Source organism: Pristiophorus japonicus, chromosome 14 (assembly GCF_044704955.1).
Source record: "Pristiophorus japonicus isolate sPriJap1 chromosome 14, sPriJap1.hap1, whole genome shotgun sequence".
Lineage (NCBI taxonomy): Eukaryota > Metazoa > Chordata > Chondrichthyes > Pristiophoridae > Pristiophorus > Pristiophorus japonicus.
The window spans coordinates 6,518,186-6,530,767 of record NC_091990.1 but is presented as its reverse complement, the minus strand read 5'-3'; the positions used below and the strand labels follow the sequence as shown (position 1 = coordinate 6,530,767).

Genomic DNA, 12,582 nt, shown 5'->3' with positions numbered 1-12,582 from the left:
TCACCTCGCTGTGTTTCCTACCAAAATGTAATACCTCACATTTATATCTGTTGAAATTCATTTGCCAATTATCTGCCCATTCTGCAAGTCCTCCTGTAATTTGATGCAGTCCTCTTCAGTATTGACTTATCTTCTTGCTCCTGCCCCCCCCCCCCCCAAAAAAAATTTTTTTTGGTGTCATCTGCAAATTTAGAAATTATATTTTTAATTCCAAAAATCTGACGTTAATATAAATTGTCATTATTTTTCTTTGAACTTGAACCACACTTTTTTTTTAACATTTGTTTCTCTTGCTGGATATTTTTTAACTGCAACAGCACTCTAATATATTGTGCGATGGGATTTGCAGCAATGTGACACTTGTATTTTTATCCTAAATGTTATTTAACAAACGTGCATTTTGTTACAAGTAGTGCACTTGCGCGCGCGCGCTCTCCATGGGGGGAATTTAACTTGTAACGCCACGCTCCATACTTAAAACCCTTTTTTTTTGTGTACTTTAAAAATCACATTTAAATACATAGGAAAGGTGGTTCAAGAGAACAAGCTAGTCAGGGACAGAAATAGAACATTTGGGAGTAGCCTGTTGTGTTGATTCCCAGATGCAAGGCCTTCCTGGTTCAGATTGCAGTCTGCTGTTTTGTGCAGTCATGGTCTAACTTTTCCATGAAATTAGTGGAATTTGGTGATCATTGTTTGAATCTGAGTGCTATAGGAGCTTTTCAAACAAATGTGTCCCTTTTCTTGAAGGGTAGCCTTTTGAAGTCGATTTATTTTCAAACTTGGCAGCTTTATTCCAGTGAGTGCTGTTGGAGCAGAAAATAAAGTGCTTAGTGTCATCAAACTAGTGCATTTTGTTACCAGAATTAGTGCACTTTGCAGATTATGCTTTCATATAGGCTCTCTGAGGGGAATTTAACACTCATATGCCACACTCCAAACTTAAAACCCTTTTTTGTGTTCTTTAAAAATCACATTTAAATACATATGGTAAAGGTGGTACGTGGGAATGAGCTATTCAGGGACAGGAGTAGAACATTGGAGTATAATTCAAACTGGATGTTTTTGCATTCATTAACTGGGAGAGTTGCATGTTTTGTCACCAGGTGATTTCACTGTTGTGCTTGGTGCTGACCAATACATAAAGAAATATTGTGAACTGAAATTGCAAGATTTCATAGTTCTTTTGGCTTAGTGATTAAACCTGGGAGTTTCCAGACCCTTGGAAATAACTGTCTACATTTTTAATAGTTTTCTTTTGTTTGATGCTGTCCAGGTGGTTATTCTGGCTTATCAGCTCAGAATCATTACAAAGCCGGTTGCTTTGCTGGAGATTACCTCGTTCAGACTTTAATGTTTAGTGATTGCCTTTTGACTTTGCTGCTGTTTGTGGTGCCTGCTGAATGCTGCAGTCTTTCCCCTTTAATGGTTCATCTGTGACTTGCTTCTTGGTTTATTCTGGCCAATGGATGCAGAATCATCTGATTATATATTTTTTAGTTGATTCAGCTTGAGCTCATTTTAATAAACGAGGTATCCTCATCAAGTTGTTTCCAGGCTAGTTAATATTGAGTCACATGTGATATTGGCTACACGAGAGATTTTATGATTTCATGGTAATGTTGCAACTGAGAATGTGTGCAGTAAAACAATCACTGTGCAATAAATGCATCAATTTAGTTCCCAATAAAGTTTTACATTTACATTTAATTGCCTGTATATCTATCGTGCTATAGACAATGAGCAAGTGCCAGAATCATGGAATGATTTGCCCTCTCTTTCTCTCCTCTTTCCCCCCCCCCCCCCCCCCCCCCCCCCAACACCATCACGACCTCTGAGAAATTCTATACTCTTGTCATGACAGGGCTCTTCGCTCAAGAGGATGGCCTGATAGAGGTCTTCAAAATTATGAAGGGGTTCGATACAGGGAATGTGGAGAAATTGTTTCCACTTCTGGGAGAGTCCAGAACCAGGGGTAAAAAAAACATAAGATAATCACTAACAAAATAGCATTCAGGAGGGATTTCTTTAGAGAGAGTGGTGAGAATGGGGAACTCGCTGCCAAGAGTGGTTAGAGCAGAGTGCATCGATGTATTTAAAGGGAAGCTGGATGGATATGCGAGGCAGAAGGGGATAGAGGGATACGGGGGCAGGCTGTCGATCGGTTTGGCGTGCGGGAGGCTCGTGCGGAGTATAAACACCAGCATAGACCAGTTGGGTTGAGTGGCCTGTTTCTGTGCTGTAGATTCTATGTAATTCTATGTAGGCTTTCTTGTCTTCACAGGAAGAACAGAACCGAGGCAAACCCAACTGGGAACATCTGAATGAAGAGCTCCATGTATTAATAACTGTCGAGGACACACAAGACAGAGCTGAATTGAAGTTACGAAGAGCCGTAGAAGAGGTTAAGAAACTACTGGTGCCTGCTGTAAGTTACTTTAGAAGTTTTTAGCTGATGGTTATTACAAATACTGTAAATATTAAGTTCAAAGTGTAATTAATCAGCTTTTCCTAAATATCCATAGAATATGAATTGATGTTTTGCAGTAATTTTTAAGAAAATATTTGATGGTGAAAACCTGGAATCTTGAACGTTACCATAAGTGGGATTTTCCAAAATTGCTGCTCTGGTGCACTCATTAAGATGGCAGAGTTTTAAAAATTGAATGGTTGTGTGAAATTGCTTCCAAAATGGTGCTAATAAATTTGGATTGCTTTCACAAAAATATAAACTCAACTGTTTACTAAATCTGGAAGTGCAAAAGGTGGGAATGAGAATTACCGATTTTTAGACTTGCTAGTCTTCATGTCTAGAGCCCTGGTTAAGACACAGATCATTTTCTTCATGCTTTGGCACCAGACCCATGCAGTTGGCTTGTACCGATGCCTTCAATAAGCTACGTTCCTTCAACCAATTGGCAGTCTGATCTACAAGATGTTAAGTTAGCTGTTTTTTAGCTTGAGATTTCCGAGGTTTACTATATCTCCTCATTGCTTTTCTGTTCAGCATGAAGAACTTCTCATCTAGCCTGACACAAGGATTTCTACACAATGTTAACCTATCTTTTTTAATCCTCAGCTGTTCCCTTCCCTATTACTGACACCTCATTATGTTCATATCCATCCCCTTTCACCCACATACGAACTAGTCTCCCAAATTGCTCACTTCCCCCAACAAATTCTTATTACCTGTGTTGCTCGTCTCTAACTTGCTTGCCTAATTCTGGCCTGTATTCATTTTACCTCAAGTTCCACCTATTAATGTTCCCCCTAAAGTTTGCAAAATCTAAGCATCCTGGCCTCTAATGGTAGCATTAACTGTTTCTCTTCAACCATAAATTATTCCAGTTTAATTATAAATGGAGAACAGGATTTAGGTGATTTTTAAGGACCTGCTGTCCTTTCAGTACATTGAGCGAAGCAAGCAGGAGCAGCACCAATTTATTCCCAATATTGTCTCTCGCTCTATCCCTTGACCCCTTTCTCAAGTATAATAGCTCAAAATTCTATTCACCCTCGATCACAACAATGAATACACAAAAACTACCTTTTTGAAATGATGTGGCAATGGTTAACCAAAGTTTGGTTTAATATTTGAAAGCTCTTGACACTAGTTAATGTAAATTAACTTCATTTTGGATACAGTGAGGCAGGAGACCCAGACTTCTAATGGGAGTTATTCAGTATGTCTGAATAAATCTGAACTGATGTGCTGCCTGAGTTTTTTAACTCAAATTGGGGTGGCTTGCATTAACATTCGTGTAACATTCAGTGAGTAAAATACCTATTTGTATTCACCAGCATGAAATTGTCTATTGAATTTTTCAGTACAATTAAATGTGTCTCTATTCATGAGCTTCCTTTTGTTTTGACTTGTATTGGAACTCTACAGTAGTCTGTTTCTGTTGAGCTGAGCATTGAAACTTAATGGCAGTCACGAGTGTGTCCTACAGCATGTTCCCTGATTTTGGTCAGTATTCTTTCAGCAAGTTTACATGCACAAAATTTTGAAGTGATGACTGGTGCTCCTTGGGTAACTTTGTATAAAGGACTTTCAAGGTTGCAGCCTGTTGAGAATGATGGAGTGTGATGTCAGTTGAAATCAATATTTTATGGAGTCCTCATGCCCTCTAAGTAGCAAAACATATTTCAGTGGTTAATGCAAAATAGTTTAGTGACTGTGGCATGTATTAGTGTTTCATTTGCTGCATTTCACATTAAAGCAACATGTAAATAGTCAGCATCTTCTGCACTTAGATTGCAATAGTGGGGAATGCTCTTTATTATTCAACCTTCACCTCTAAGGAGAAAATTGCTATCTTCCCATGAAATTGAACTTTTTAGTGAGGAAGACCGGACCTATAGTAGGTAATTTAATATTTTTACTCTTAAATTCTTGATCAAAACTGATGGCTTAAGTAACTTAATTTCTGAAATGTGTCATTCATACACTTCTGTGACATTAGCTTTAGTTCATTCCATTGGCATGATTTGGAAATATAAAACTGATTAGTGAAAACTTGCATTTTCTGGAGTGCACATTGCTGAACTAGGTTATTACTGGTTTTATTCTGTGGTGATGCTGTATTCTGGCATGTTGTATAGAGGGGTTCAGTAAATATTTCATGAGTTTTTGTAGGAATTTCCAACTTTTATATAAATCAAAGCGTAAAAATGTGTAATTCAATAATCTGAGCCTAAATTTTAATTCAAAGCATCCTCCAGGAATGAGTGGCAGAAATGTGATTGAGTGCTTTCCATCATTGAAGCACCTCAATAGATTGTAATTTATTTTGTTTTGTCTTCTCGCCCATACTAACTTCAGTAAATTATGTGAGATCAGGAATGCCAACCGAGATTCTATACAGCCAAATCAATGTCCTAACATCTGCTCGTATATGTTTGACAGGTGATAAATCTGTGAATATTCTTGTGAATTAAGTCTGCATATTTTAATAACTGGGGTTTGACAGACTGGATTCGGTTTTTAGTTAAAGCGCTTGGCTGGTGACTGCATCAAATTGAATTTATGGTCACTTAAATATATGGCAATGGCTGTGTGATATATTTTGCACTTAGTATGTCCTCTGGTATGAGCAGCATCTGCTGTGGTTGAAGCTATTCTGCCTTTCAGATCTGTTCACGGGTGATGTATCTGGTGTCCCTATGGTGTTTCTCAGAATCTGCTGATAAATTTCAGCCTTGCCAAAAGTTTAGTGTATTTCGTCACTGATGGTATGCAAGTAAATGGAAGTTTAGAGACAATCTGTAACATAGATTCTAACTACAGCAGCAAAATACTGTGGATGGTAGAAATGTGAAATAAAAACAGAAAATGCTGAGTATTTCCAGTATTTTCTGTTTTTTGATTGTAGATTCTAACTAACTTAAAGGCTTTTCGCACACAAGTACAACTAGATGCAGAATTAATGCCAGAATCTGGCAATATTTGTTGTTTACTTCAGTGTTTTGTACACTGCCATCGAAGACTTCAACAATGTTTGGCTCCTTTGGTTCCATCATATAAAGCTGCAAGCAGCCAATTTGTACATTGATTGTGGCTGATGGTGGCAGAATTGCATGGTTTTTGTTTATGGGTGCATTGATTTAATGAAATGAAACCTAAAATGTAATGGATAAGAGTTTGTCATCCACCTTTAATGTGTCATTTGCTCATTGCGAAATCGCTAGAGATACCTTGTCTTCCAGGGATTTTGTATTGACTGCTTCCTGCTGACCTGAGTAAAGAAGCAAAGTATTGACATTGGTTACTTAAGGTCCAAGCTGCCTCTGTCTAAAGTTGATGATGAATACCTGTTGGAAGGGACTATCTTATGTCCAGCTACTAATAGCCAAATCTGACCAATGCCTACACCTCATTCAGCCAGGTGGGGTTGGCGGGAGGAGGATAGCAATAGAAGGTGGGAGGGGATTGGTTGGTACACAAATCTGGTTTGACTTTTTAAAATTGACATTCCTTGCATGAGAAGGAGAACGCTAGCAAACTAGAAAAGGATTTGAGCATGATCTGGTGATTGTTCTAATAAGAGTTTGACGGTTGCCTCGAGTAGCTTGGAAGAGTGCAATGCTAATGAGTAAAGTGAATTGGAGCAGTTAGTGAGTGCTGAATAAATTGGGGGACATTGTGAAACAGTTCAGCAAAAGGATAATCATTCTAAGCAGTGACTGCCTTCTGATTGCTGGCTGCTGCAATCACTGTGCATGTAATTGGCTTTCGTTGTGATACATTAGTTTTTTAAAATTGGATTTATATGAAGTGCAGAATGCAAGTTTTAAGACTCATTTCAAAGCCAGAGATAACTATGCAAACATATTTCGATCTATTGCAAATAAATGATGCTGTCTAATTGAACTATGAGACTAAATCTGATTTGATATTAAGTGACAGTAGTTCGCATGTTTGCCCGTGCATGAGTACTGTTAGCACTCTAGTTGTAGAGATTTCTACGGGCAAAATGTTTTTTTTAAACTGCATTTAAAAGCACGTCTTTTTCTAACCTCGTCTAGCGAAGGAGAACGTGAACTGAATGAGCCATGAAAGTTGCTCAGGAAACATTTGATGTTTTCTCAAATTTATGCTTTGTCCCCCACCCCCAAGTCCTTTCATAATAGATAATGGTTACTTGGGCATTGAAATTCTTGGGTTTGCAATCAAGTGGCCACTTGTCATCTATGAACCATGATGGTGAATATTAACTGGCTATATGACTGTGAAGGAAGGGATGATCCAATAGCCAAACACAATCTTGTGTTTTATTAATCACCTGTATGAGACTGCCCACCAGAAGCTATTGAGGAAAATGGAGGTTCCCAAACATAGCCCACCATCTCTGCCCACCTCCCGAGAATAATCTGGAGGCATTTGCGCCCAGAATAGTGCCCTGTCACCACGATTGGCTACTGTGCAGATTGAGACTGAAATGGAACCTGGAATCTTCCTGGTGCTGGCTGAGTCACTGCAAGAGTCTGATTCCATTTTAAAAGATGAGCTAATTGATGTTGACTGGGGCATAGATCCTTGATTAACCACTACTTGTGTAACATGTACTTCTAAGAAGATAACAGAAGTGTGTAGATCAGTTCTAATGTGAAGGTTTGTCACCAGGATGTGTAATAGAGTTTGTTGCCTGGTATTGTGTAGTAGTTTTTTTCAAAAATGTTTAATAACTATTTCATGCTCTCTACTGTTTTTTTTAAAGCCAAAAAAGAATGAATTTAGTTGTAATGAAGATTATTCTCAGTATTAACTCTTCTCGTCTTTACAGATGTTGATTGACCTGTTTTTTTTCCCCTCAAACTTTGCTGGTTTATTGCCCCTTTCAGTAATTCCATGCCTACTTCGTAGACATTTAATTTTTTTAAAAAGTCAACTTTAGCTTTCATTTAGTATTGCACAAAGAGGGGATGTTTTTAACATTTTGCTTTTTGGCTATCATTGCATACCAGGAAACTGTAAAAACACAGTCCCATTTGAAGCACACTGGACCACATGATGCCTTTCGCTTGGTATTTCTGCCCAAGCGCCCTTGAACTGCCTCGTGACGCTCTAATGACTTCTTCCTACATGCATTACCTTTTTATAAAATCTTTGATTTGATTGCACACCATTTTTCAGCTGAGTTGAGAGAACCAATCTGCTGCTCTGTTTTTATCTGTGCTCTTGTTGGAGCAGCCTCTCTGAATCTATAAGACTGGTACAGGCTTGCTTCATTTAATTTCATTCCTACTGCAGAACCACCTTTTTCTACCAGTTGAACAATTTCCCATTTGACTTCTTGAAATTGCCAAATATTGGAATTGGCGCACGCTCGTATTCTACCCATCTGGCACAGGCTCAACGTGCCATCCCCCATCCCTTTCTGTGTAACAAAAGTAAATTGTCTTATTTTCTTGTGCCAATGTGTTTACCTACTATGAGGTGCTATATGAATGTATTTATTGTACAGTGGGTTGCTGTTGCTGTATTTCAGTCTTGGCAGCAAATGCATTGTAAAAACTTTAATGCGTCAGTAACTATTTTCTGTTACAATAGAATTGAAATAGCTGCAGTATATGGTGTGAAGGGTGTTCAGGTTGAGATTTAATGTGGCATATAAATTTTACATATTGCTGGATCATTTTGGGAAGTTTTGGCAATGGTCCAATCTCCAACAATTTTGGTTAATGCAGTGTTGGGTAGTGGATGGTATGAATTGGCTAATCCTAGCAGGGCAGTAATTCTGTACCAACAGATCTAAATGACTAGATGGAAAATGAGAGTCACATTGTGGAAGGTGAATGATTAAAGCTGTAGTGATAAAGTCCATATCTTTGAAGTATTCTATTTGGGAACACCAATTATTTAAAACCTGATGAGCAGTAACTTAAGATTTTATATAATTTTTAATCCAGTGGTATTCATTTGAAATGCATTAATGTGAGTTTGAGTAGAGCTGAAAACCCAAGGGATGAAAATTCTAATTCTTTGAATTGAATACACAGATGCTAATTTCATTGTATTACAATAATTTCAAGTCCTGATATTTTTGTAACCAATGAGCCAAAATATTAATAATATACAATTATTTGCTAATCTGCAGGACATCAGACATTAAAGCTGACTTGTACCCGGTCACAAATCTAACATTGCAGTTATGAAACACTTTATTACCCTCTCCCCTCTCCGCCACCCCCCCCCCCCTTTTTTTTCTGGACTAAACGAAAGACAGACTTTCATTTATATAGCACCAATCACTACCTCAGGGTGTCCCAAAGCACTTTACAGGCAATGAAGTACTTTTTGAAGTGTGGTCACTGTTGTAATGTAGGAAACACAGCAGCCAATTAAAATCAAAATGAGAAAAGTAAAACAAATCTGGCCCAATTAAACCATTCACTTACTAGCCAAATGCACTGTCTTGCCAGTTTCCTACTTAGCCCACACTTGACATTTGGAACTTCTGCAGTTTTAGCCCATTATCTTGACTACAATAATTATGTGAAAAGGTTTATGGGGACTGACATTTGCAACCCAGTGATGTGATGGGGGTTATGCTATTCTAATTGTGGATTAGCATTGATGTAAAGTAATAGTTATAGAATTTTAAACTCTTGCCCCTCAATTATCACATCCCTGAGTATTTATTTGTCTAAAAAATAAAGAAGCTATCCTGTGGCTCACCTTTTCTAATGCTAGCTGGAAATGTGCTTGGCCTCAACTGACACACAACATGCCCATTGCTCTCACTGGAGCAACACACAACATGGTGTACAGAGGCCAAATAAAACATTGAAGATTTGAGATCCCCTTCAGATGTAAAGATGGTGGCTGTGATGAGAGCTTCTGATTCTGCTGGATAAGAGTGTGTAGTGTGGGTAAATACTGGAGAAGGTGGTCATTGGACTTTATCCTGTTACAAAAGCAAAATACTGCGATGCTGGAAATCTGAAATAAAAACAGAATATGCTAGAAATACTTAGCAGGTCAGTCATCGACCTGAAACGTTAAGTTTCTCTCTCCACAGATGCTGTCTGCCTGACCTGCTGAGTACCTCCAGCATTTTCAGTCTTTATCCTATATGAATAAGTTTTTAACTTTTTTTACTTCAATTGCAGTTTGATGTTTTGTCACATCAAATAATTTTGGAAGTGTGTACTTGCTTAATAATTGACTTCCCTTTCTCCCCCCCTCCCCCCCCTTCCAAGCTCCATTACCGCACTGAAGCATTTAACACTTTTTTTTGTCTTGCAAAAGATAGATTTTAAACTGACTGGAAATCTGCAAAGTAACTTTGGGAAATCATTAGATGTGCAAGCACTGAATGGGCCGAAGTTTCGAGCCGCGCCTAGAACGGCGCAGTCCCGACCTGGACGCCCGTTTTTCGCGCCACAAAGTGCGCCTAAAAAAAAAAACCTCCAGCTCCCTGCAGGTCCTCTAGCCCTCGGCGCAGTGCAGCAGGAGCTGTAGGGGGCGGAGCCAGGTCCCTGCGCTGAAAACCGTGCCGGGACCTCTGCACATGCGCGCTACAGTGGGCGCGCATGTGCAGTCGCTCCAGGCGCCCAAAACTCTGTGGGAGGGGCCCGAAGCACGCAGCCCCTAGCCCTGGCCCAATGGCCTCACTGGGGCTGCGTGAATAAGGCTCCTCTCACAGCAAGCTCCTGCTTCCTCCCGACCCGACCCGACTCCCGCTTCCCGCCTCTGGACCGGACCCGACGCCGACCTGACTCCCACTCCCCCTGCCCCCGGACTGGACCCGACACCGACCTGACTCCTCCCCCGCCCCCGGACTGGACCCGACCCGAGTCCCGCCAACCCCCCCCCCCCGCCTCCAGACCCGGCACCGACCCGACTCCTGCCCCCGCCCCCGGACTGGATCTGACCTGACCTCCCTCCCCCCGACCTGACCTCCCCCTCCCTCCCTCCCCCCGACCGAACCTCAAAGTTGAGGCAGTCGTTTCCTGACGCGCGCCCCCAGCCGTCAGGAATGGCTGCTGAACTTGAGGCTTCCTGCAGCCTTCTCACTGTCTCCTCCTCCTCCCCCCCGCGGAAACGGCTGCCTCAACTTGTGAGGCTTCCTGCAGCATTCTCCCTGGCTGAAGCACTTTCACACAGGTCGGAAGATGGTTTATTTAATCTTTTCTTTGCTTATAAATTTTTATTCAGGTTGGATTTATTTGTATAAGTATAAATAAGGATTTATTATAGAATTTAATGACTTCCCTTCTCTTTTCCCCGCCACCACCGCGTTCCGGACACCTAATTTATAAGCAGCGCCTGATTTTTTTTTTTAAATGTGTAGACAAGGTTTTTTCAGTTCTACAAAAATCTTCACTTGCTCCATTCTAAGTTAGTTTGGAGTACGTTTTCACTGGAAACTTTGAAATCAGGCGTCAGTGGCCGGACACGCCCCCTTTTGAAGAAAAAATTCTGTTCCAAAGTGAAACTGTTCTAACTGACTAGAACTGCAGAAAAAAAAAAGTGGAGAATTGCGATTTCTAAGATAGTCCGTTCTCCACCAGTTGCTCCTAAAAAATCAGGCGCAAATCATGTGGGAACTTGGGCCCATTATGTCAGTGAAATCAGCAGTTTGTGACCATTTGACACTTGGCCAGATTTCTCCCCCTCTCCCCCTGGAGTAAAGTGAAATAGCTGCACAGTTTTTGTTACTGGAGGGAGTTTTAATATTTCCATAGATGACCGAAGGCCCTCCAACCTATTACCTGATTGCTGCTGCAGTAGTACAGTTCTCTGCCTTTGAATCGTATTGATATGTTTGAGTTTGGGCAGATTTGATTTTCCTTCTCCCCGTTGTGGAGACGCGAGGTTCCCTGCAGACCAGGGGAGATGAGAAATTGATATTAATCTGGAGCTCCTTGAGCTGGGAGATGATGGCTTTCTGGCTTGAGGAACGCCCCCAAATGTTAGGTTTCCACTAAGTGTTGGAAATTTTAGTACCTTCTGCAAGGTGAGTAGCATATTTCGATGATGTACTTAGATTCCCACCTTCCCCTTTTTCACTTGCCTTTCTCTTCTCTCTTTCTCTTTCCTTTCATTTTTAAAGAACATTTTTGCCTGGTCCTCTTGCTCTTCTGTCCTCCCAGAATGTGCTATCATGCCGTCACAGTTCCGCAAGCTTTGGGTACCATTCACTGCCTCATCTGTGGCCACGGCCTCATCTGTGGCCAGTCATATATGAGCCATCACTGTTCTCATTCACAAGCAAACTGGATGCCACAACTGGAATTGATTCTGCATGAGTTGATGCTCACAATGTACACGTCCAGTGGGGGTTCTAGATCGGAATTGGAAAGCCTGGCTGATTCCTTCACTTCCTGCCCCCACTGCCTTGACTCTGAAGCACCAAGCTAATTATGCCCCAGCTGCTGCGATAACTAACACAGTACAGCCCAAGGACCAAACCCGGTGCCTTTCTGGATAAATCATTCAGTAACTACTGAGCCATTGAAGGTAGCTAAGCCTTTTTAATAAGTTTTGATAAATTGGAAATTGACTGCAGACTTGACTTGAATTCCAACCCGGGATCAGACTTTCCATACAATGTCGGAAAGTGTGAGGTCATCCACCTTGGGGTGGGGGGGGGGGGAGAGAGAAACAGTAAAAGGGAATATTATTTGAATGGGGAGAAATTACAACATGCTGCGGTGCAGAGGGACCTGGGGGTCCTTGTGCATGAAACTCTTTTAGGAAATTTCACGTAGCGAGCGAAGTTGACCGCGGCAGGACTCGAACCTGCAATCTAATAACTTTGCGGTTATAATCAAAGTCAAACGCCTTATCAATTAGGCCACGTGGCCGCTAAAACAATGATCCCGACGTGATTTGAACACGCAACCTTCTGATCTGGAGTCAGACACACTACCGTTGCACCACGAGGACTACATGAATCCCAAAAAGTTAGTTTGCAGGTGCAGCAGGTAATCAGGAAGGCGAATGGAATGTTGGCCTTCATTGCAAGAGGGATGGAGTACAAAAGCAGGGAGGTCCTGCTGCAACTGTACAGGGTATTGGTGAGGCCGCACCTGGAGTACTGCGTGCAGTTCTGGTCACCTTGCTTAAGGAAG

At 41.0% G+C, this 12,582-nt stretch overlaps 1 protein-coding gene across 7 annotated transcripts in view; it reads left to right on the top strand.

Moving 5' to 3' along the window:
• Positions 1-12,582, top strand: part of qkia (QKI, KH domain containing, RNA binding a) — a 102,494-nt gene that overhangs the window by 60,657 nt on the left and 29,255 nt on the right. For 4 of the 7 annotated variants that reach the window (XM_070898809.1, XM_070898807.1, XM_070898805.1 and 1 more), the window contains exon 4: positions 2,267-2,428. In XM_070898809.1, the coding sequence (XP_070754910.1) occupies positions 2,267-2,428 (162 nt within the window). The remainder of the gene's footprint in view (positions 1-2,266; positions 2,429-12,582) is intronic. The other 3 variants (XM_070898808.1, XM_070898806.1, XM_070898811.1) reach the window with 1 other exon arrangement.